Source organism: Panulirus ornatus, chromosome 10 (assembly GCF_036320965.1).
Source record: "Panulirus ornatus isolate Po-2019 chromosome 10, ASM3632096v1, whole genome shotgun sequence".
In the NCBI taxonomy this organism is placed as follows: Eukaryota; Metazoa; Arthropoda; class Malacostraca; order Decapoda; family Palinuridae; genus Panulirus; species Panulirus ornatus.
Genome location: NC_092233.1, coordinates 53,327,276 through 53,354,467, shown reverse-complemented (window position 1 = coordinate 53,354,467; position 27,192 = coordinate 53,327,276). Strand labels below are relative to the sequence as shown.

Below are 27,192 nucleotides of genomic sequence, written 5' to 3'. Positions count from 1 at the left end.
CTTGTCAACATGTTCTTTCTGTTTAAAGATCAAAACTTTTCCTTCACCTCGGAAGCATGCCTTGATACATCCCACCCCCAAAAAGGGTGACTGTTTTGACCCCTCTAATTATCATCCTGTTGCTCTGACATCTACCATTTCTAAAATCTTTGAATCCCTCCTGAACTCCTATATCCTTAAACACTTCATGAATTACAGTTTTCTCTCTGATCACCAGCATGGCTTCTGTAAGGCAAGATCCACTGGTGTTATTCTTTCCTATCTTATTAATGTCTGGTCATCATCATTGGAAGATTATGACAGGGTGTGGCATCGGGGTCTCATCTCTAAGCTCCCCTCTTTTGGCTTCCCTCCCTGACTTTGCTTCTTGATATCTAGCCTCCTCTCAGGCTGATCTATCTCTGTAGTTCTGTCCTGTCCCCAACATTTTTTCTCCTTTTTTTTCATGATTTCCTCTCCACAAATAATCCAATGCATTCATACACTGGCAATTCAACATCCTTCAATTCTGCTCCCTCTTCTCTCACTCGATCTGCATCTTGTTCTGACACAGCTTCCTCAATAAATTCAGACTTGGACAGGATATCTCAGTGGGTATACTAAGTCTTGTTAAGTTTAATGCCTCCATCTCTCTATCGAAAACTCCACACAACTCTTGTCTCTCCTTTGACAGTTTTGTAATTCCACCTCTCAACTCAATTACCATACTTGGCTTTACTATAAAATCCATTCTTTCTTGGAAACCCCACATTATGGGAATAGCTAAGTCTGCCCCTAAGAAACTGGGTGTCCTGTTTAGATGTTGAAACTTCTCTTCTGAAAGAGTTGCTTCATTTATACAAGAGGTTGATTCATCCTTGTATGGAATACTGCTCTCACATTTGGGGTTGTTCTAGCTCTGTATCCTTGCTTGATGGAGCTGAGTTGAAAGTGGTCTGACATATAAACTGTCTGAGGCTAACTTCCAAACTTGACCCCCATGCCCTACACCACAATGTTGGTTCACTTTCCTTCTTCTGTAGGTATTACTTTGGTTCTTGCTCCCAAGAGCTGGCTGCTTGTGTGTCCCCACCACCAGCTAGACCAAGCAATACTCAGCAAGCTGCTGCATTATATGATTTTCATTTGGCCATCGATAACTCAGGCGTGGGCCGTTTTGATACCTGCTTCTTTCCCTATACTTTGAAGCTTTGGAGCTCTCTACTGTTTAATGTCTTTCCCAATAACTATGAACTGGCACACTTCAAAAGACAGGTCTTTCACTTTCTCAAAAAGTCATAAATACTTCCCCTTGTCTTTTCTTTTTGTTTCATAATTCTCACCATATTTCAATTAAGGTTCAGCCTTGATAAGATAAGATGTCTTCATTGTCAAATTGCATACATGATACACAATAAAATTTTCTATGGCTAGAAGCTCAATTCAAGGTTAAAAAGTAGAATTACACAAAAAATTATCTATAACATTGAAGTACCATATGAAATACCACATAATCATCTATTGCACTCAAAAGGTATATCAAAGAGGAATTACAGCATCTTTAGATGGTTAAACATTAGAATGCTTTTTGGTTGAATTGATTTCTTGAGTCTATCGGTGCACTGTACAGAGACAGTTTTCTACTTGACCTTAAAAATACATAGTATTTGTGTAGAGGACGGGTTGAATCTTACATGATTTTCTCCACCTGCTTCATTGCACTCCTGTATAGCATATCTAATGTTTTAGTGTTTGCACCCTGTTCCCTAGCTTTCATAACAATTTTCTCTAGCTTATTTTCATCTTTACTTTTGTCTGTAACTGGAGCTTTCAACATAAAAAAAAAAAATGAAAAAGTAAACAAATCAAATGTTTAATTTCTTGTGCGCTATGTAAAGTAATTTAGAAACATGCAAACCATTTAAGGTTTGATTATTTATGATATGAGGTTAACAATGAAATTCTGAAGGAATGCCATATTAACAAATGTAAACAGGTCGGGTTGCAAGAAAATCACAATAGCGGGCGTATCCAAAACACATAACTAGGATAGATCCACCCAAAACGCACTCAACCCATGACCTATGCTTACTTCACCTCTCAATCATCACTGAAATTTTGGCATACTTTCTACCACACATATCCACAAAGTAGCATATTTTGACCACATAAAAAGAGGGACTGGTAGAAGTAGGTTTCTCACAGAATAGCAGTACTGAATATAGTAATCCCACATGAAGTGAGGGATAAGTGTACACATTTTTCAAAACATGAAAGTTCTGCTCCCCTGAATATCGATAATGGGTTAAAAGAATAATTTTGAAATTCTTTTTAAATTCTTAAATCTCTCTAGCCCCAGTGTACAAGCCTCTCAAAGATCTTGACATATTTCTGTTTATCTGTTTGCTGATGACATTTTCTCATGCATATTTACACTCTTAAATTTTGATTTTATATAATCTGAGATCAGTATAATTTTTCTATTTTATTTTCCAGATGTTACACCTCTCTTGACCCATTAAATTTTCACTAAATAATTCTATGAAGGAAACTGATGCTATCTGGCCTTATTTCTCGTGAACCACTTATAATACATATATGTAAACAGGCTTTAATGTAGTGAAATCATCAACCAATAACTCTTTTTTATTTGCTGCAGATAATTGATCATGACACACACTTCCTTGAAGCTGATGAGGTGTCAAAACGAATGCCACAAAAAAAGAACATAATCCAAGAGATTTTCTGTATTCCATGTCCAAAATGTAAAAGGTTGGCACAAAAATCTGGAATGACTGCAATTTTTTGAAGACCAATGAATGAGAAAAATGCACTCAGAAGACTACGTGGATGAAAAGATGTCAAAGTCCAAGGAGAGATAAAAACAAGATTTAAGTACTCTTGAGAAAATGTAGATATCAGATCACTAACAATATATATCAGTCCACTTTTGATAACAGTGTATCATCATGGAAGGATACTCCCAATATTTGACGACTACAGATCATCTGAAGTATTATAAGGCAACTTCTCTACAAGAAAAAGATGTATTTTCCACAAATCTTATTTTAGGGATGATCCCTTGCACTACAAGTTCAAGCAAGATTATTAAGACACTGGTGACAAACTGGGAAGCTGCTTTCATGTATCACAGAATCAAGCAGAAGCTACATTTGTTGAAACAATCAACACGATTTTTGACTGACACTGTGAATACCAACAAGATGAAGATATGATACATTTGGACACTCAGCCTGATAAGTGTCCAAGATGCAGGCAAGAGTACTGAAGTGACAGAATTAAGAGAAATTGTCAAAGAAATAATCTCTGTTGATGGTAAGGCACTGCCACATGTTGACTGATATACTTAATCACAAGCATAAGACATTGAGAAACTCGTGAGACTGTACTAGGAAATGAAGCATTCCAGACACCTCTTTTCATTGCTAGGAATAATGATATATTCCAACTGATGAAGGATAACACTGCTAGGAATAGTGATAAATTCCAATTGATGAAGGTTGACAAAGGTCCACATCAAGAATAGGCCTTACCTGAAATATAAAGAGGTTAATGAAAGAGACAAGGGAAAGTATTTATGAATTTTGAAGGAAATTGAAACACCTATCTTTTTAAAATGTATCAGGTCATATTCACCAGGAAGAACACAAGAAGGTAGACAGTTCCACTGCACTGAGGTGTAGGGAAAGAAACAGTTATCAAAATGGCCCACACTTAAGTTGCCAATGGTCACACAGTAATCATGTAATGCAAAAGCTTACCAAGTGTTGCATGGTCTAACTGGGGGTGGGGGCACACAAGCAGTCAGTTTCAGGAGTAAAAACCAAATTGATACTTATGGAAGAGGGAAAGTGAACCAACATTGCAGTGTAAGGCAACAGGTCAAGCTTTGAAGTTTACCTGGGAGAGTTTATAAGTCTAACCTCATTTGACTCCACTTTCAAGGAAAGGTTCAGAGCTAGATACCTTTACCTTTTAACTTTATAGATATTTACTAAAAATCTGAAGTTAAATCTATATAACATTGTATTAACTGCTTATTCAAGTGATACAGAAGACTTAAAGCAGTAACAGATAAAGAAAAGGAAAACAAAGGCACAAAGGAAAGGAAAATGAAGAGTTAGATACTTTGAATAGTACAGGTAAGAAAATAATTATCAAAGGCAAGAAAAGGATAATAAGGAATTGTGTATTTCAGGGAATAACAACTGAGAGTTTTAAAAAGGTGTTGGTAAAGTGTAAGTGTAAAGACTTTCATAAAAAGAAGTTTGGGGAAATGAAAATATTGTCCTGGATTGTTAATGGTCTAAGAAACAGAGTTACAGATGTAAATTATTCTATCCTTAAAAATAAATTGACATAATTACCCCTCAAGAGACTAAAAGTAAGGATGGTGATCTGCTTAAAGTGACTGGAAAGAGGATTTCATTTATATTCAAGACAACATATAAGAGGACTTTCCACATACATCAAGAATTCTATACCAGTGGGACTAATAAAAAAAAAACCTGAGCAAAGTACAAGAAGCAGAAAGTGTCTGTTATCATTTATTTATTGTACTTGACCACCTTCTCCTGTGTTAGTGAGGTAGCACAAGGAAACAGACGAGGAATGGCCCAATCCACCCACATACACATGTATATACATAAACACCCACACACACAGACATATACATACCTATACATTTCAACGTATACATGTATATACATACACAGACATATACATATATACACATGTATGCATCCATACTTGCTGCCTTCATCCATTCCGTCGCCACCCTGCCACACATGAAATAGCATCCCCCCCCCTCCTCCAGTGAGGTGGCCCAGATATCTAAAATACTTCACTTCCTCCATTTTTTCTCTAATCAAACTTACCTCCCAATTAACTTGCCCTTCAACCCTACTGAACCTAATAACCTTGCTTTTATTCACATTTACTCTCAACTTTCTTCATTCACTCACTTTACCAAACTCAGTCACCAATTTCTGCAGTTTCTAACCCGAATCAGCCACCAGCACTGTATCATCAGTGAACAACAACGGGCTCACTTCCCAAGCCCTCTCATCCACAACAGACTGCATACTTGCCCCTCTCTCCAAAACTCTTGCATTCACCTCCCTAACCACCCCATCCATAAACAAAATAAAAAACCATGGAGAAATCACGCAAACCGACATTCACTGTGAACCAATCACTTTCTTCTCTTCGTACTCATACACATGCCTTACCATCTTGATAAAAACTTTTCACTCCTTCTAGCAACTTACCTCCAATACCATATACTCTTAAAACCTTCCACAAAGCATCTCTATCTACTCTATCATATGCCCTCTCCAGATTCGTAAATGCTACATACAAATCCATCTGTTTTTCTAAGTATTTTTCACATACATTCTTCAAAGCAAACACCTGATCCAGACATCCTCTTCCACTTCTGAAACCATACTGCTCTTCCCCAATCTGATGCTCTGTGCATGCCGTCACCCTCTCAATCAATACCCTCCCATATAATTTCCCAGGAATACTCAACAAACTTATGCTTCTGTAATATGAACACTCATCTTCATCCCCTTTGCCTTTGTAAAATGGCACTATGCATGCATTCTGCCAATCCTCAGGCACTTCACCATGATCTATACATACATTGAATATCCTTACCAACCAATCAACAACACAGTCACCCCTTTATAAAAAATATATTTGAAGGAAAGAGAGCTGACCACAGCAAATTTGCATATTTCTGGAGGATGTTTTTATCTCAGTTTATTACTAGATTGCATATATTTTGATTCTTCCTTGGCTGTAGGAGATTTTAGTGCTCAACACTTGAGACTAGAAATGATGGGTATACCAGTATAAAAATTACACAATTTTTGCAAAATAACCCAGGTGTATACCTGTTAGGAAATAAGGATATTACTCATATCAAAGGAGGAAGGCTAGATTATTCTTGCATGATAAGCAGCCAAGGAGTCAAAGGGTAATGTGAGATAATAAGTGAGTTAGTCATTGATCATTCTGCTCTGTATGTTCAACTACCATTATGAAAATAACAAGTTAAATATCAAAGGAGATTAAAACTAAACAAGGATGGCATATAAGTGTTCACCAGAAATATATGGAATTGTTATAGAATTTATATATCAGTCTACATGGACAGCTTTTATGGACATCTGGCCAGAGAGATAGAGACAAATTTAACAAAATCAACACAGACAGAGAAACGATAAGGGACATATAGCTTGGAAAGCCTGTTATTCTAATAACAATGTTAAAAGAATGGACACAGATGTTCACAGCAACAACTTAAGAATGGGTAAAAAATAGTAAAAGAAGATTGGAAATCTTATTAGGTTTAGCTAAAATATGCAATCAAGCACAGAAGGAAGCAAGAGAGAAATATTGATATGACAATGCACATCTGCACATCACAGGATACTAAAAAAAAAAAAAAAAAAAATATGTTTTAGTCATACCTCCTCCAGAAGGGCTGAAGGGCTACCTCTTTTCCTCCATGTTGCCACCATTGCTGCTGCAACATGATCATGAAGCTCTTACTGAATCTTGTTCCTTATTCGCCTCACTGAATTCCTGGCTTGTTTCATATTGTCTTTACATTATCTTTTGGTTCCTGTATTACTTAAAATGCACATTTGCCAATTATTATAAAGAGGCTGGCTATACTTCACATATTACCTATCCGTTTAACCTGAGTAAAAAAAAATCAAGACTCTGCACCCTACTTACAGGACAGCACAAGCTTCTATTGAACATTTCTATAAATGAAAAAAAAAAAACCTATTTCTACTGTACCTCATCAGGCCAAAATCTAAATGAGAGAAAAGATAAAACAACGAAAAGAAAATCTATTTGCATTATTACTCAAGATGATGAAGAACCTGGCAACTATAACTAAGCAGAACAAGATATGCAAAATTGTCTAGTAAACGAGGAAGAGATTGACACAGAATGAGACATAGACAACATATATAATATGTAAACCATGGGACGCTATATATCCCAGGGATGTACAAAAACTAGTTGCTGCTGGGCCAGTGTGAAAACCAACGATTTCTATGATTTTACACATCAATTTGGCAGGAACTTAGATGAAAGCAAGAATTAGATATAGGAATGATAAAAAATGGGGGTGTAAAAATAAAAATAAAACAAATCAGAAGCATCTAACACTATATTCAAGGTTTATGATAGTTTATTACCACAAATGGCTATTTCACAGTTATGTACACTATTCTCAGTAATATAACTAAGAGCTGATGATAGTTTGTCAATAATAGTTTCCCCACAAGCTGTCTCTAGAGGAAAGGATCCTAATCCTGTCACTAGGTACCTATGTACAATACAACCAGAAGCATCTGGTAAGTGTCACGAGTACATACCAATGGGGCTTGCTAAAGCCTAAGGAAGGAAGGACATTCCTCTAACACATCATTAATATTGTTCACATAATATCTAGCCATTATGGGGATGGTTATCGTGTGTGTCTCCGTCAGGAGGTCGTGGAGTGGTGGTCCAGCAGGCGTCACGAAGGCGTTGTGTCGGGGGACATCTTAGAAGGTAGTGGACAAGGGTGCGGCTGTCGGGTCTTTTGCATAATGCGCAATTGAGTTGCCCCGGGGAGACGGGGATGCCAATCTCCCAAGCAGCGAGCTCACGGCCATTTTTAAGTTACTGACATTTTTTTTTATAACCTAACACTTGACCTAATATCTGTCCTGAAACCCAACAGAAAGCCAAACTGAAATGAATGGCCCAAATGACTATACATCTTATGGCTCAGGACCTCGGGCCTGGCATGTAAAGGGTTAGGTCAAAGGCCAGTGGTCTTAGGCGTAAATAAGATGCGTAAGCGGTGTTTTCGAAGAAGCGAAGACGCGTAAGTCGTCAGTTAAGCGAAATTAAAAGAAAATCTCATGAAGATGTTTCTGGTGGCGTCTCTCTCCGGACTAAGGTGCCGGTCCACTTGAACTAAGGTGGACGTATTTAAACAGTATAACTATGGCATACTACCAACATGGTGGAGTTGATGAAACCCTCTACTGGCTTCGTCAATTGGTAAGCCAGTAACTGGCTAGTAGTAGAAGAGAAAGTGTGATATGTATATGTATGTATATGTGCGTGTATGGGCGTATATATATATATATATATATATATATATATATATATATATATATATATATATATATATATATATATATATATATATATATAATATATATATATATATATATATATATATATATATATATATATATATATATATATATATATATATCTTTCTTTCAAACTATTCGCCATTTCCCGCATTAGCGAGGTAGCGTTAAGAACAGAGGACTGAGCCTTTGAGGGACTACCCTCACCTGGCCCAATTCTCTGTTCCTTCTTTTGGAAAATTAAAAAAAAAAACGAGAGGGGAGGATTTCCAGCCCCCCGCTCCCTTCCCTTATAGTCGCCTTCTACGACACGCAGGGAATACGTGGGAAGTATTCTTTCTCCCCTATCCCAGGGATATATATATATATATATATATATATATATATATATATATATATATATATATATATATATATATATTTTTTTTTTTTTTTTTTTCATACGATTCGCCATTTCCCGCATTTGCGAGGTAGCATTAAGAACAGAGGACTGGGCCTTAGAGGGAAAATCCTCACCTGGCCCCCTTCTCTGTTCCTTCTTTTGGAAAATTAAAAAAAAACGAGAGGGGAGGATTTCCAGCCACCCGCTCCCTCCCCTTTTAGTCGCCTTCTACGACACGCAGGGAATACGTGGGAAGTATTCTTTCTCCCCTATCCCCAGGGATAATATATATATATATATATATATATATATATATATATATATATATATATATATATATATATAATGCCTGGGGATAGGAGAGAAAGAATACTTCCCACGTATTCCCTGCGTGTCGTAGAGGGCGACTAAAAGGGGAGGGAGCAGAGGGCTGGAAATCCTCCCCTCTTGTTTTTAATTTTCCAAAAGAAGAAACAGAGGAGGCCAAGTGAGGATATTCCCTCAAAGGCTCAGTCCTCTGTTGTTAACGGTACCTCATTAACGCGGGAAATGGCGAATAGTATGAAAAAAAAAAATATATATTAATACTTTCTTGCCTTCATCCATTCATAACTGGGTACGTTCATAAATTTTTGCATGAAAAACCTTGTAAAAGTACAGTGATGTCATGTTGGACAGTAAAACTACAACAGAATAATGTAACATTATAAATATATTGAAGACAAAACCAAAATCTTTTTGTCATCATCATATCTCATATGTCGTGAGAAAAGATTTGAGGGATGGGGTAGCAGGGGGAAGCGATGCTATTTTCCTTTGGGGCAGGGTAACGATAGAATGGATGAAGGCAAGCAAGTGCGAATATGGACATGTGTATGTATGTATATGTCTGTATGTGTATGTATATGTTGATATGTATATGTATGTACATGGGCGTGTATGTATATATTTGTGTATATGAGTGATGGGTCATTCTTCGTCTGTTTCCTGGAGCTACCTTGCTGACCCGGGAAACAACGATTAAATGCTATATATATATATATATATATATATATATATATATATATATATATATATATATATATATATATATATATATATATTGCGATAGGTTACACTGGTGCGCGTGATCTAGTATTTGCCGATAACCACGAGGTAAATGAAATACGATAAGTTCCCAAGTGAATTTCCGTGTACTGATCACGATATATATATATATATATATATATATATATATATATATATATATATATATATGTATATATATTGCTTTGTTACGTATTTCCTTTTTTATATACTACCTTCAAAAAGAAATTTTGGTTTTGTACAGTTTCCCTTATTAAACTATTACGTTTTCTCTTATAAATCTGAAGAGAGACAATCTTCTATTATTTTATATCACCTACTATTTTGTTACATAGATTTTTATTAAAGTAATTTAAAGATCAAGATCAATACTTTTCTGTATAAAGAGGTGCTTGTTATGTTAAAAGAATAATTTTGGGAGCTGAAAGTAATGTGCTAAAATGCACTGTCGCAATTTATCATCTGTCTCTGCTCTTTGCTTGCTAGTTGACCAGACGTACGTCCTGGTTTCTCTATATAATCATAAGAAGTGAGCACACTGCAAAAGCTGTTTTCTATGCGGAATCATTTGCCATTGATAAAGCCATACATTATATAATTAATCCAGTTCATACTGAATGGGTAATTTCTGCCGATTCTTTATCAGCTCTTAAAGCTATAGACTCTGGTTATGCTGAGTCGAATGAAATTCAGGGCAACATCATTAATGAATTAGACTCATGTGAAAAAAAGATATCATCTTGATTTAGGTGCCTGGTGGGTCACTGCAACATTTACGGCAATGACCAGTTGGCTAAGTCGACCTCAGAACTCGATTAGGTCGTTCCGATCCCTCGGGAGCTGGGGTCCTGCCTTTGCTTGGGAAAGAATTCAATATTTCTTCTGTGGCAAAGTCAATGGACCAACCTGACTATATCAAAGAAATACAAACCACAAATAGCGGACTGGACGATCTCGTACAGGAAGAACAGAAGGGAGAAAGTCGCGCTAGCCTGTCTACATCTCAACTGCACCTACAACACCCCCCTACAACCATATATTAACCCAAACTTTCCAGTAGAATGTGAAACCTGCCAAGCCAGTTTAACAACAGACCACCTTATCATACAATACACAAAGTACCGTGAAAAGAGAAAGAGTCTGACAAGCTTTTTTTAAGACAAAGAAAATAAGCTTCACCATATACAATCTCCTTGGTGATGGTATCAACATAATCAACAAATTGCTTACCTTTATCAAGAAAACGGAGATCATCAAGATGATATAAGGCGGTTCGTTGTTGGTTCGACTCTGTGCCGGAGCTGGCTTCTTGGGGTGTGGCTGCTTCTGCACTAGGCTGGTTGTGTGGTGGGCGAGGCAATTTGCTCATTATGCTGCTGGGCCGGATCGGAGGTGGTTCCGTTGTGGTGTCCATTTAACGAGTGCCGGTGTTATGATGTCATGATTAATATATGTGTTTCATGCTAAGGTGAAGGACTATCTTAATCTGTCCTATTTTTTTTCGCAGTCCTTCTGGCAGCTGCACCAGTGGATATTGTGCCGACTGGATGGTGTTTGCTGCCACGTTGGCACAATATCCACTTACCAACTTTTCTTCAATTTTTTTTTTCAGTCCCCTATAGGACTAAATAGGAATTATATGTATTGATATAATTATTATATAGGGACTTTATACAGTCAAAAATCAAACAGGGTTGCAGGTCTAATGACCTTACTTATAGGTCGCTGGCTTTTCAACCCAACAAAACCAACTTACTCCAGGTACCCATTTTTTTTTTTCGTTAATTTTTTTTTCGCAAAATGGATTTCCTTCAAACGCTCAGTATAGCAACAGTTCGTACCGAATACAATTCTGGGACTGAAATATTGTTTAAGGGTCATTATATCATGTAGTTTAGCACTGAACTGATTATAGGATTAAACGAATTTGTTTGCGTACGCATTACGTACCTAAGGTTGGAAAAATACTATAAACGAAGGCCTCCGGAGTCTTACGTATCTATGCATCTAAAAATCTTCCGTTGTCCACTTATAGCGGAAGAACCATCTTGTGGGACCTTGGGCATGCCATAACTGTGGGTGTGGCCTTTGGCATGGCTGGCAGTGGGGCAACAACGGCTCTCTGAACTCCACAACCACCGCCAATCGAGCTGCTCCATCCTCTCGAACAATGTTACTAACGTTTGCTCTCGGTTGTGAGGAGGGAACTATTCTTTATCTGGGTCATGGCTGGACACCATCATACCACGTTTGCCCACAAGAGAAACTGTCAGATAATTGTGTATTTCTTTATTGATACATGTACATCCTCGGCTCGTGAAGGTCTCGCCCTGATGAACGTCAGAAAACACCAGGTTTCCCCCGCGAGTTTCCAAGACATGGGGTTTATGGTCCTCAGGCGTGTATGACGAAGGGCCGGGGCATGTCGTGATAGGTCCTGGTGAACTCCGCCCGCGGCCGTCTGCGATCTGTGGCGAAAAGTTATTACATCGTATATACTACTTAGGTTCAGCAGGATGCAGGAACAATACATTTGTGTTTGTTTATGTTAGCTTAGATGGCACGGGCAACTGAGGTCCTAATCAAGGCCATCCTATTAACGATATATATATATATATATATATTTCTTTCAAACTATTCGCCATTTCCCGCGTTAGCGAGTTAGCGTTAAGAACATAGGACTGGACCTTTGAGGGAATATCCTCACCTGGCCCCCTTCTCTGTTCCTTCTTTTGGAAAATTAAAAAAAAAGCGAGAGGGGAGGATTTCCAGCCCCCCGCTCCCTCCCCTTTTAGTCGCCTTCTACGACACGCAGGGAATACGTGGGAAGTATTCTTTCTCCCCTATCCCCAGGGATAATATATATATATATATATATATATATATATATATATATATATATATATATATATATATATATATATAATGCTGGGAATAGGAGAGAAAGAAAACTTCCCAAGTATTCCCTGCGTGTCGTAAAAGGCGACTAAAAGGGGAGGGAGCGGGGGGTCGGAAATCCTCTCCTCCAGTTTTTACTTTTCCAAAAGATGGAACAGAGAAGGGGGCTAAGTGAGGATTCCCTCTGAGGCTCAGTCCTCTGTTTTTAACGCTACCTAGCTAACGCGAGAAATGGCGAATATGTATAAAGAAAGAAAATGAAACAGCAAGTTCCCAGGTGCGCTTTCGTGTAATAATCAAATCGTCAGGGGAGATACAAGAATGAGATACAAGAGGCAGAACAGTAAGTTGATATACAAGGAAGAGGCGTAGCGAATACGCCATGGTAAACAAGCGTTGCTGGATGGTGGTTTCGTGTTGGTGGTGTTCGGGTGGGTGTGTTCGGGTCTGGCATCATACTTGTCATAAAATTCTATTACGTGGATAGGAAAGGGAACTGTTTACAGATTTTGCCTACGACAAAGCTATCCACTTTGTATAGACCTTCACTGATATTAATGTTACATTTTTTGTGTATTTGATAACAGAAGATTCAGTGATGTTTCTCGTGGTAAAGAAGTTACAGTTGATAACTGAATTGGCATTACTCCAGTCAATACAATGGTCATAATCTTTAAAACTAGAGAAAGGATTTGATCTTAATTTTTTTTACCATTATTATGTTGCTTAAGTCTAACATAAAATCCTTACCAGTCTGCCCAACATAAAACATTTTACAGTGTTTACAAGGTATTGTATAAACACAACCCGTAGAATATTCTGGTGAGTTTTTGATTGTTATTGCTGAAGGCTACATTTACTTTAAAGGATTTAAGCAACCTAGGATGTAAAATCATCACTGAAAGGAAGAGCTAAAAGATTCTTGGTATCAAGGGATGGTTTGGGTTTAACTCTATAAAATGATATCTTAGCCAACTTAGGAATTTATCAATGAAAGATTCAGGATACTTTAACTTAGATCAGTGACGTGTCCCATCTGTACTGAAACGGCATTAGTTCTACGTACTATTGGCGGGCCATTGCCGTGGTCTTTGACGGCCCGCCAATAGTACGTAGAACTAAGGCATCTTTAGTGCCGATGAGACAAGTTATTGACCTGCAATAAGCTAGCGAGTACGCCATTTCTGGACGGGCGGAACACAGCACTGACCAACCCCGTCCTGGGTTACAAAGGTCAGAGTGAATCAGACGAGCCCAACCTGACCTCAGCTCCACATTCGGACAATAACGGTCTTGCATGGCCCAAAGTTAGTGTACTTAGTGATGGATTTTTTTTTTTTTTATATATTTCTACCTCGTTCAATATTGTTTTTGTGTGTTGCCTCAACTATAAGTTTTTCTATATTTCTGTTTCCATATTTTGTATCAAGATTGGAACTTATAATACTACCCTTCATGATATTGTTTATCTGTTTTGCTTTTAGTCTTTCCCTTACTTTTATGTGCTATACGTTTTTTTTTTTTTTCCGAGGGTTTCAATTTTATATATTTTGTTTGCGTTTCACATTTCTTATCCTAGTTCAGTGACGGTTTTTCTCTATTCTTATAGATCTCTGATGATGTCTCTGCGGAAACGAAAGCTTGATTGAAATAGAATGCATAACTTTGGACAGCTGGTGTTTGAGCACCCACCTAAGAAAGAAGGTTAATAACTCTAAGTAAGCTGTCGTATTCAATTCTATGCGCAGTAGGGAAAACCTGCTCCCAGCTTACATATACATTATACATATTCCTTTCTAATCCACAGGGAAGTGAAAGACGTCAAGTTCCCAAGTGCACTTTCGTGTAATGATCACATCATCAGGGAAGATACAAAAAAGAAATATATCAGTCAGTTGACATATTACGAGAGGACGTAGGTAGGACGCCATTTGGTAAACAAGTGACTACCGGAATGGAGGTCTGGTGCGTTCACGTCTGGTAAAATGCTTATCATAATTTTTTGTTAAGTGGACAAGAAAGAGAAGATACATTTTTTTTTATCAACAATAAAACTATCTAATTTGTATAGACTTTCACTAACATCAATGTTACAATTCTTTGTGTATTTAGTGATGGAAAATACAATGAAATTTCTTGTGGTATACGAGTTAGAGACAATAACCGAGGTGGCATTACTCCAATCAACACCATGACCAAAATCTTTAACATGATTAAACGAGGCATTTGATTTTCATCCAGTTCTCATACTGTATTCATGTTGCTTACCAGTCTGCCCAACTTAAAATCTATCACAATTTTTACATGGTATTCTATAAACACATCCTGCGGAACCAATTGGACAAAGTGATCTCTTAATGCTTGCTTTTAGTTATGTGGTAAATGAAGATGTAACTAGATAGTGGAAACTACACAAAACAAATAATTTGTAAGGGAACATAGAGATCAGTGAACATGATATATGTGGAAGGTTCTGTGAAATCTACAGCGAGGGAAGCATGCAAAACAAAACTCTGTAATCGTCTTTAGGCCAGTGGCAGTGAGTAAAGGAAGGTAGGTACAGGAGGCAAACCTCTGGCTCTTGTCGTGTCCAGTTGGTGAGCTGGGGAGGTAGACGCTACAGAAGACCTGGGTCTCCTCTTTCTATCGTAGCCACGGCGGATCTTCTGCAGGGCGTTGTCCACACAGGGGAGCAGTAGCGGCAGCTTCAGGGCAATGGTCACCAGTGGAAAAATTAGAGCGTACTGGAATGGGAAGGTTAGATCCATTTTGAAGGAAGCGAGGAAGGGTAAAATGGATAGTGCACATGCGATAGTCAATTCATAGAACATGTGATGGTCGAGGACTTACATCTTTATTCAATATAGGTAGATTAATTATGCAGAGGCTCCTCCTCAACCACCACTCCCTATGCCACGTTAGCCGTCAGAAAAATAGCTAAGAAAGAACGCCATGCTATGCGAAGAAAATGTATTTACATGAAACTTTTGTGGAAAATGATGAATGGAAAACTAGTTAAAATCGTACTGCAAATAAAAAAAAAAGACTTATAAACGCCACAAGGTGATACTGATGAATGAAAAACACGATTAAATGAAGGAAACCAGATAAGTGAATCGTTTGGGAAACAGAAGAAAGGTCTTCATTTTCGTACCTGAGCGCCAGAGGGCAGGGAACAGACTGTGTAGTGCGAGCTGTGAAATCCCCAGCCGAGGAGACCGTTGTGTAGGGTGGCCGTAAGTAACGCCATCCAGCCTAGTTTACTCTGGATGAAGGTGAATTCCCTCCAAGATAATGTCGATCCTACGGACGGTAGTGATGACACACCCAAAAGGCAAGTGATAAACATCGACAGCGTTCCTTAGAAATCAAAAATATGAGTTACCCTTAAAGAAAATAAACATTTTCTTTGATAGTAATATGATCCATTTTCTATACAGCCTGAATGGGGTACCTAAACTATCTTAAAGCATCATCAATTTACATGTTAAAAGAAATAATCTTATATTTTCATCATACCAAAGGTAAGGAAAAGTTCTCCTTGAAAGCTCATCATGGAATTGTGGATAGTGACTTCTCTGGTGATGAAAGCAGTGTCGTTGACTCGAACACTGGCAGATATAACAGTGGGAGGTTCCCACACCAGGGCGTCGTACCCGCCCGACCACACCGCCAACCCAAGGCAAGTCTGGCGGTACATAGAAGCAAAAACATTGGACAGCGACTTAAGGCTAAGTTGTTAGAAACGAGATATGTATATAATCCATGGCAGAGATGACAAAAAAGAGAAAAAATGTGCTGGTTGGCCAACTCCCACACACTGCTGACCTGTACGGGGAACACTTGTATTTGTAGAAAGAGAATGAAAAAGGCAGCCAATGCGACACGAGTGGGAACTCGACAGGAAATGGCAAAGAACTGAACACATCTTGTGATTCAAAAGAAATCATGACATAAAGGCAGACGCACAAGAGATCTAACAAGTAGTACAGTAGCAGCAGATAACACTAAAATACAAAAGAATTCAAACATCAACATACTACTGAGTCCTTTTCAAGGCAGTTCGTGATAAGAGGAAAGTATCTGATAAGAGTTGAAAGACATAGATTTTACAGAGAAAACACTGCAAACTTTACGTGTAACTAAGATGTGGTGCAAACAATATCAATCGTGCATTTGAAGCGAAATTGGTATAAAGTGTATTCTTAAATGTGTCTATGGCACTGCTTTCAATCACTTTTGTTGGTAAATAATTCCATATATTTTCAATTCTGTTGAAGAAAAAGTACTTCGCCTCATTTGAAGTTAAACGTGTGGCCACGAGTGTATGAAATCTGACAAATCTACCCTTTAGTAGCTTAAAGATAATCGAAACATTTAATCATCTTGAATATCTTTGTTAGATCCCATCTTAACTTTCTCTTTCCTAAATCATAAAGATATAAGTCGTTTAATAGCCTGTCATAAAATTTGCTTCTCAGTCATGAGTTCATCCAAGCAATTCGTCTCCATTATCGCTCTGTTCTGATCTATGTCTGTTTTCAAATAGGCTGACCGAAACTCAACACAATATTCAAGCTTGGGACGCGCCAATGACGAATAGAATATGTGGCTAATTTCATTTCCCTGGACTGAGGTTCGACACGGCTACCTAGAGATCGAATGAATTTTGTTCATTCTTTTGTCTGTCTTTGCTCGGTGCTACTAGGCTTTGGATCGCTGGAGATTATCACACCTATGTCCTCTTCATGTGAACTAAGCTATATATCACCAAACATTATCGCACTCATGCCTTTTTCATATCTTACTTTTTTGCAGTTCAGGGGAATTGATACTGTAGCTTGCCTTTTCGTTGTTATTACCAGTATGAAAAAATTCCAACTTTGCCCATGTCAATAATGAAATTGCTTAGCCACCTACGAACCTTGTGCATCTGTTTGCTTATGTCTATTCGAAACTGCAGACGTGTTTCTGTTGTAGATTTATATCCCAACACAGTATCTTCTGTGAACTTCGATGTCTTACTATTAATCCCATTAATATATATAACACAAATCTCCAATAGCCAGGATCGAACCCGGGACCCCTGTGCAACAGGCGGGAGCGCTACCACTAGATATGATCGCCCCTCACAAGAAAATGACTATTTGAATACTATGTGCTCGAATACCCTTCGTCTCACGTTGGTGAAGAACGGGGTCTACACCTATCATTTCCCATCAGGCTCACACAGCCCGCAGATAGCATTTTACCGAACCTAATTTGAGACGAAGGGTATTCGAGTATATAGTATTCGAATAGTCATTTCCCTATTAGGGGCGATCATATCCTAGCAGAAGCGCTCCCGCCTGTTACACAGGGGTCCCGGGTTCGATCGTGACTCTTGGAGGTTTGTACGTTCTACATGTTACCTCTGACAACTTTGAAGCTCGAACATTAATCATTAACGTTTGTTTACGGCCAGTAAATCAATTTCCTAATCACCATAGTACAACCCCCAACTTTACCATGTGATTCTTGTTGGTAAATATCTATTGTGGGACTTTATCAAATGCTTTTTGAAAGTCTGGGTGGAAGACATCAACTGCTTTACTTGCATCATGCATACTGAATTATATTAAAAAATCTGATAGATTTGTCAGAAACAAGCGATTTCGTCGGAAACCAAGATGAGAATCTTTTTTTCAGTGGTGGTCCTCTGGATAGTTTCCAGTCTATCACAAGTAAGACAGTTAAAGCAGGCACACAATAGACCCAAAAATACAATGGTAGCAAACACACGAGAGACCCATCAAATAATGCAATAGCAGCAGACACACAGGAGACCCAGCAAGTAATACAACAGCAGCAGACACACAGGAGACCCAGCAAGTAATACAGCAGCAGAAGACATACAGGAGACCCAAGAAGTAATACAACAGCATCAGACACACTGGAGACCCAACAAGTAACACAGCAGAAACAGACATACAAGAAACACAACAATTAATATAGTAGCAGCAGATACACGAGACCAAACAAGTAATACAGCAACAGCAGACAAACAGGAGACCCAGGAAGCAAAACAGCAGCAATAAACACGTGAGACCCATAAAGTAATACAGTAGCAGCAGACACACAAGAGACACAACAAGTGATACAGCAGCAGCAGACACACTGAAGACCCAACAAGTAAAACAGCAGCAATAAACACACAGGCAACCCATCAAGAAATACAGTAGCAGCAGACACACAGGAGACCCAACAAGCAATACAGCAGCAGCAGACACACAGGAGACCCAACGAGTAATACACCAGCAGCAGACATACAGGAGACCGAACAAGTAATACGGCAGCAGTAGACGCATAGAAGATCCACCAAGTAATACAGCAGCAGCAGACACGCAAGAGGCACAACAAGTAATACAGTAGCAGCAAACACACAGGAGATCTAACAAGTAATACAACAGCAGCAGAAGCACAGGAGACCCAACAAGTAATACAGCAGCAGCAGACACACAGCAGACCCAACAAGTGATACAGCAGCAGCAGGCGCATAGGAGATCCAACAAGTAATACAGCAGCAGCAAAAATACAGGAGACCCAACAAGTAATACAGCAGCAGCAAACACACAGGACACCCAGCAAGTAATGAAAAAGCAGCAGACACACAGGAGACCCAACAAGTAATATAGCAGCTGCAGACACACAAGAGACCCAACAAGTAATACAACAGCAGCAGACACACAGGGGACCCAGCAATTAATACAGCAGCAGCAGACATACAGGAGACCCAATAAGTAATACAACAGCATCAGACACACTGGAGACCCAACAAGCAATACAGCAGAAGCAGACATACAAGAAACACAACAATTGATAGAGTAGCAGCAGACACACGAGACCCAACAAGTAATACAGCAACAGCGGACACACAGGGGACCCAGGAAGCAAAACCGTAGCAATAAACACACGAGAGACCCATAAAGTAATACAGTAGCAGCAGACACACGAGACCCAACAAGTGATACAGCAGCAGCAGACACACAAGAGACCCAACAAGTAATACAGCAGCAGCAGAAGCACAGGAAACCCAACAAATACAGTAACAGCAGACACACAGGAGATCCAACAAATACAGTAACAGCAGACACACAGGAGACCCAACAAGTAACACAGCAGGAGGAGACACACAGGAGACCCAGTAAGTAATACAGCAGCAGCAAACACACAGGAGACCCAACAATCAATACAGCAGCAGCAGACACACAGTAGATCCAACAAGTAATACAGCAGCAGCAGACACACAGTAGATCCAACAAGTAATACAGCAGCAGCAGACACACAGGAGGCCCAACAAGTAATACAACAGCAGCAGAAGCACAGGAGACCCAACAATCAATACAGCAGCAGCAGACACACAGGAGATCCAACAAGTAATACAGCAGCAACAGACACACAGGAGACCCAACAAGTAATACAACAGCAGCAAACACACAGGAGATCCAACAAGTAATACAGCAGCAGCAGACACACAGGAGACCCAACAAGTAATACAACAGCAGCAGACACACAGGAGACCCAACAAATACAGTAACAGAAGACACACAGGAAACCCAAGTAATACAGCAGGAGGAGACAACAGGAGACCCAGCAATTAATACAACAGCTGCATACACACAGGAGACCCAACAAGTAATACAGTAATAGCAAACACACAGGAGACCGAACAAATAAAACAGTGACAGCAAACACACAGGAGACCCAACAAGTAATAGAGCAGTAGCAGACACACAGGAGACCCGGCAGTAATACAACAGCAGCAGACACACAGGAGACCCAACAAGTAATACACCTGCGGCAGACACACAGGAGACCCAGCAAATAATACAGCAGCAGCAGACACACAGGAAACACAGCAAGCAATACAACAGCAGCAGACACACAGGAGACCGAACAAGTAATACAGCAGCAGCAGACACACAAGAGACCCAACAAGCAATACAGCAGCAGAAGCAGACACATAAAGAGACCCAGCAAGTAATACAACAGCAGCAGACACACAGGAGACCCAACAAGTAATACAGCAGCAGCAGACACACAAGAAACCCAACAAGCAATACAACAACAGCAGACACGAAGGAGACCCAGCAAGTAATATAACAGCAGCAGACACACAGGAGACCCAACAAGTAATACAGCAGGAGCAGACACACCGGAGACCCAGTATGTAATACAACAGCTGCATACACACATGAGACCCAACAAGTAAAACACTAACAGCAAACACACAGGAGACACAACAAGTAATACAACAGCAGCAGAGAAACAAGAGACCCAGCAGTAATACAATAGCAGCAGACACACAGGAGACCCAACAAGTAATACAGCAGCAGCAGACACACAGGAGACCCAAAAAGTAATACAATAGCAGCAGACACACAGGAGAAACAACAAGTAATACATCAGCAGCAGACACACAGGAGACCCAGCAAGTAATACAGCAGCAGCAGACACACAGGAGACTCAGCAAGTAATAAAACAGCATCAGAAACACAGGAGACCCAACAAATAATACATCAGCAGGAGACACACAGGAGACCAGCAAGTAATACAACGGCAGCAGACACACATGAGACCCAACATATAATACAACAGTTGTAGACACACAGGAGACCCAACAAATACAGTAACAGCAGACATACAGGAAACCTAATAAGTAATACAACAGCAGCAGACACTCAGGAGACCCAACAAATAATACATCAGCAGGAGACACACAGGAGACCCAGCAAGTGATACAACAGCAGCAGACACACAAGAGACCCAGCAAGTAATACAACAGCAGCAGACACACAGGAGACCCAACAAATAATACATCAGCAGGAGACACACAGGAGACCCAGCAAGTGATACAACAGCAGCAGACACACAAGAGACCCAGCAAGTAATACAACAGCAGCAGACACACAGGAGACCCAACAAATACAGTAACAGCAGACATACAGGAAACATAATAAGTAATACAACAGCAGCAGACACTCAGGAAACCAAACAAGTAATACAACAGCAGCAGACACACAGGAGACCCAACAAGTAATACAGCAGCGGCAGACACACAGGAGACCCAACAAATAATACAACAGCAGCAGACAAACAGCAGACCCAACAAATAACAGAACAGCAACAGATACATGCGAGGCTCAGGAAGCAAGTAACGTTGTGGCTGACACGTAGGAGCAAAAGTAATGACGTCATGGCAAGCATTTGTTTGTGTGAGTACAACTCATGACGCAGCAGTAGACACATACAGGCAAACCGAAGACAAGTGATGACGTTCAAGCAGACACACGTGAAAGATACAATTAGTGACGCAGTGATAGACACACTTGGGGGTCACAGTTGATGACCTCATGGGACACAGAGTGGCAGACACACGCGAGGAACACAAAGTGATGACGTAGGGTCACAATTGATGACCTCACGAGACACAGAGTGGCAGACACACGCGAAGAACACAAAGTGATGACGTAGGACATGACTCACGTGGACGGCGGCCAACCAGAGCATAAGAAGCCCCAGCTGTTTCCTCATCTTGAGCCAGGCGTCGAGCCAGGTAGGGAACCGCCTGTACTTGGTGCCCCAGGCCAGCTGGAGGTAGGCCGCCCCAACACCTGTATCGGGACACCGCCTGATGTTGGGTAATGGCCTATCGTCTCCTGGGGTAGGAGGACTTTACGCTTGTGGGACCCATGTCCTACCCTCTTCTTACTCTCATATCCCCCTACAAAAAAAATGTATCCACTTTCTCCCACCTTCCTAAATGTGCTGGGCGTAATGACCGACCCCTTAAATCTCTATCCCGTTTTTGCAGGCAGTTTGAAAGCACATTCACCCAACAGTCATCTCCTGGGGCTGCAATTCTTCAGTGGTGCCTTCCAAGCACGTCTCTCTCTCTGTGTTTACGTAGGTTAGGTTAGCCTCGGGTGGGGAGGCGAGATGGAATATGTCTTGCGAATATCTCTCATACGTATCTTATCTTCGGTGTGTCTGTAGGGTAGGGCTGGGGTAGGAGGACGTGCACGTCTGGATACATGAAATTCATGTCTTAATAGGACCACAGGTCGTAGAAGAATAAAAACGAAGGCACAGATAGAGATAGAGATAGATTGGAACATACAAGAGAAGACAGAGAAAGACATGAAGGAATCCAGAGGCACAGGAAAACAAGATAAAGCTAGTCACTGAGGAGAGATATACAGAAACAGTGGGTGTAAACATAGAGAGAGAGAGAGAGAGAGAGAGAGAGAGAGAGAGAGAGAGAGAGAGAGAGAGAGAGAGAGAGAGAGAGAGAGAGAGAGAGAGCTGCACTCACCAGGGAGGTAGCAGAGGGTGAGGGTCCAGAGAGCAGTGATGGCAGAGGTGCGGTTCACGTTGAGGAGCGCCAGGTGCTTGATCCTGGCCTGGCTCCAAGCCGGGCCCTGGGTCACGCTGCCACACACCTGGTACCTGCCGGCCGGGAGAACGTAACTAGTACATGGCAGATGGGTCATAGGTAATGATATGTTGTAATAGATGGACGAATAACAGAGTTCACCAACATGCTCAGTGATGCTTATCTTAAGACAGTGTCGCCACACGCCGTCAGCTTAAGCTAGAGTTTCTGGAGTTGACACCCTCCAAAAATGAAATGAATAACCGGATAAATGATTAAATGAATAGATAATTGAATAAATCAATCCAGGCAGCTGTACAGGGAAGGCTCCTTCGGCTAATCGAAACCTATCAGAAAGGACAGGAGCGGAGGACGCACGCCAGAGATGGATTTGCATACATAAAAAAGTAATTTCTGGCGTGCCACAGGGCTCCAATCTTTGTCAGAGACTCACTACCTGAGACGCTTGTGGAGGATGCGTGTCGTAAAAGAGGGATGAGTGTTCTGAAATGAATGTGCATTCAAAGGGACCAAGACTAACGCATGATCCATGAAATTCACCCTTGCCAAATGCAGCGTGATGAATATGGGATGCAGTGGGATGAGGCCCGATTGTAATTCTCGTGGGATAAAGAGTTCACAGGAACTTCCCGCTGGACGCATCATCAAACAGATCACTCCATCCAGGCCAGCCAACCCAAGTGGTTGTCAATATGGATGACAAACAAAAAGGAAGAGGCTTGGAATTATCACCAGACAGTCATTACTTCTGAGGTGAATCTGAGGTGAATTCAAAGAGGATTAAGGCCATAACTTTGATGACGTAGTATCTGTGGTAAATCTAAAGAGGATGTGATCATAAGTCGCAAAGGTTCGTGGAGAGGAGACAACAAAAAGGTTCATTCCTTCCTACACTGAAGCCTGACAGATGTCGTTTTCTGTGGCTTCCATCAATCTTCTGGGACACAGAGTATATCTAGCGGAGAAATGTAGTGTGATCCCGCTAAACCTCAAACGCCTAGGGCCTCGCTTGTACCTAGGAACCTTGTGTCCTTGTATAGAGTGACTAGCATGTATCTCTATCATTCACAGTGGACACCGAGCTCATAATTTCAGACTACTGGCACAGGCTGATGCTGATCTGTAGGATGATGCCATGAAGTCTCTATGTTCTACAGACGATAATGTAGCTTTTGTAAGTGACACTGATGCCTCAGAGTGTGCATTCGCTGGCACTAGGCCCCGTTGCTTTCTTCCCTCTATATTACAGAGCAGAAACATTCTCTTGTGGAGGCCCATGGATCATCGCATAGGCCAAACGTACGTGAATGGAGACCCTGTTTCTCTGGACTGTCACTTGGATGTGGCCACTGATCATAAACACGTAGCTTCATGCTTGATGACCGTCCATGCAGCCAGATTAAGCATGGCAAGATTTTCTGACGGAGGTTGAGAGTGGCAAGCTATGACTTCGACACCAGCTTTGTATCGACCTGGAGAAGAAATACAATTTTGGACCCATTTTCTCGCGCCGACTGTTTTCCGTTGTCATCACCAATTGTCTTAACTCACCTGCGCAACAGCCTACACCACACACACGTGACATTGTTACATTTGTTATGGAAACAACTCACACGTTTTGGTTGGAGACAAGAGAACGATAACTTCCTCTTGTCTTGTGTATGATCAGTGTAAACCTCCTCTGTAACATTGGACACCCACGTCTCAATAATTCACCTCGCACATTCCAGACTGCTTCCTCTGTAATTCTATAGACGTGTCTTACCATCTTCCCATAATCGATACGTGCTCATGATCACTGAGGATTATTCACGTTTCTCATTGTCCTCCCCACCTGTGGTGACATGTCTGCCGCAGTGTATGATCAAGAATTTATACCAACTGTTCTCCATCTCTTGGCATGGCCGCGTATGCTCTCACTCGAAGGGGAGGGTCATCTTCGATGTCCAGCAAACTGGACATCGAAGTGCCGCAAGAACAACAACTTTATACAAAGCCTCGAGACAATGGATAATATGGAAGATATAGAGACTATCTGGAAAGCAATTACGCTCGCACCGAGGTTACGAAACCTGACACCTTCTTAGTGGGAGCTGGTGCCCGCAGACGCTCCTCACTCTGCACCATCACTGCGCCTCACTTCCACCAGCTTATACTCATCGCCTGGTCAGTTCGTGGCGTCTCTGTTCCCACTCCTGGAGAGGATCTACCGAGACGACACGTCAGAGTATGATCCACTGGCGGAAGAAGAATTACAGCGGATCTGCTTGATTACAAAGCCACAGTCTCCTCACATTCGTTTACCGGACGGAAAGGGAAGCCACTATATCCCCTTCCGTGAGTTGGCCCCGTGCGAAGTATTGTCTTTTCCTGATGGTGGGCTGAACGTTTGCAACGGATGATAAGGGAGATTCCCCGTCACCCTCGACCATGTAGCAACAATATCCTTCCAGTGATGGCGACGGTGTAGAACCGAAGAGTCTTGTGAGGACGCCTGCTCTACATCGCTCAAAGTCGGAAACGTACTCCAGATCGTTTGAATTTGTAACCCCTTCCCTTAGTCATTTTCTATGACGCGGAGAGAATGTAAACAAATGTTTCGTATCTAAAAGTATCCTAACCAAAGTGTACTACATAAACTCTGTCAACTATATTTCTCATTCTCAGTCATATTATTATCATTGTTATTATTATTATTATTTATTATTATTATTATCATTATTATCATTATTTATTATTATTATTATTATCATTATTATTATTATTTATTATTATTATTATCATTATTATTATTATAATTATCATTAGCATACAACCCCGACTTATGCAGTGTGTAAGGGAGGGAAGGAAGTAGATGGTGCCTCACTTGAAAAGGAGGAGGAGGTAGTGGAGTAGCCAGAGGACGGCGACCAGGAGAAGCGGGGTTCGCCATGAGGGCATCAGCGTAAGGGGTATCGCCTCGATTTGGCGAGCGGCACTCAGCTTGCCTCTGTCCACGGCCTGGTACCCGAGTCGTTTCACCAACTCCAGCACACGGCGTCGAGCCTCAGGCCAGTCTGACGCCACTGGTACCTGACGTAGATGATAAAACGTTGGTGAGTGGGATAGAAAGAGGCGTATAGAGGGTAGGGATCGATATGAGCAGATAGTTTAAAGACTTAAGGCTGAAGTAGAGATAAAAGAAAGATTAGTTCTAAGAAGACACGCGAAATCAGAGAGGGCAATGAAGAAAGAAAATGTGGACAGAAGTGTCAGGAAACACAGCAAATTGTTGCAAAAAAGATTTGATGACATACTCATGATTCCTCTCATTTTATTGTTATGAATTAAACTTGTTTATCTCTTAAGCAAGATGATGGATTTTCTTATTTTCTTCTGTGCTTTGTAAGCTCCTGTCAAAGACAAAAGTCCTTATCGAGGACTTAAATGAAATATGAAAAGAGCCGAAGAGAAATGGAGAAGTAAGGAGTGAAGAGGAATGAATCAAAGAATTTTGAAAAACTGGAATAACTGCCTTTTGAGAGAAGGTAGGTGGCATTTGTTTGGAATGACATGAACAAGGGAAAAGCCCTTGAGATAGAAAGACCAAAGGTATTTGTATACCAAACTCTTAAACGTGGAATGGAAAGAGGAAGGTGAAAAGAGAATTCCACATTTTCACCGTTCGAGGAAACATGAATGTATCCCAACGGTCATTCCTAGTGTGGCCTGCCTCCACAAGTAATCTGTAGGAAGCAGCAGCCAGGTCTTTAGTGGCAGGAACAAACGCACACAGCTCACGAGAGTCAAGGCCGAAATCATTCCTGTAGAGCAAGGGAAGGGCAGCAACATCATGATGGGCGAAGAGGGATGGTTGAAGAGAGATGATACTAGGACAGTGATGGGCAAAAGGCTTTTGATTCCACTCTGGGTGAGGAAGAGGTAGAGGGAGAACCACTTCAGATCAGCGAGTCTTACTCCATACAAAAAAAGGCTTTTGATTCCACTCTGGGTGAGGAAGTGGTGGAGGGAGAACCACTTCAGATCCGTGAGTCTTACTCCATACTGGGGCTATTGCTATACAAGATCAGACATGGAACAGCTACTCACAAGGAAAATAATTACGTACCCTACATAACGCTCCTACCTTTTGGGAAGCGGATTTTACATGTTCTTCATTAGGTGTATCTGGAACAGAGACTGGAATATGGTTATCCATGTCATGTTTAGGTCAT

The 27,192-nt window shown here is 40.7% G+C and overlaps 1 protein-coding gene across 2 annotated transcripts in view; it reads right to left on the bottom strand.

Annotated features, from left to right (window-relative positions):
- Positions 1-11,919: 11,919 nt before the first annotated feature.
- LOC139750950 (metalloreductase STEAP4-like) overlaps positions 11,920-27,192 on the bottom strand; it is a 51,434-nt gene continuing 36,161 nt past the window's right edge. For both annotated transcript variants that reach the window (XM_071665876.1, XM_071665877.1), the window contains 7 exons: positions 25,845-26,050; positions 22,898-23,031; positions 22,069-22,196; positions 16,063-16,231; positions 15,698-15,903; positions 15,116-15,287; positions 11,920-12,113 (listed from right to left, as the gene is read on the bottom strand). In XM_071665876.1, coding sequence (XP_071521977.1) covers positions 12,040-12,113; positions 15,116-15,287; positions 15,698-15,903; positions 16,063-16,231; positions 22,069-22,196; positions 22,898-23,031; positions 25,845-26,050 — 1,089 coding nt within the window. In that variant the 3' untranslated portion in view covers positions 11,920-12,039. The remainder of the gene's footprint in view (positions 12,114-15,115; positions 15,288-15,697; positions 15,904-16,062; positions 16,232-22,068; positions 22,197-22,897; positions 23,032-25,844; positions 26,051-27,192) is intronic.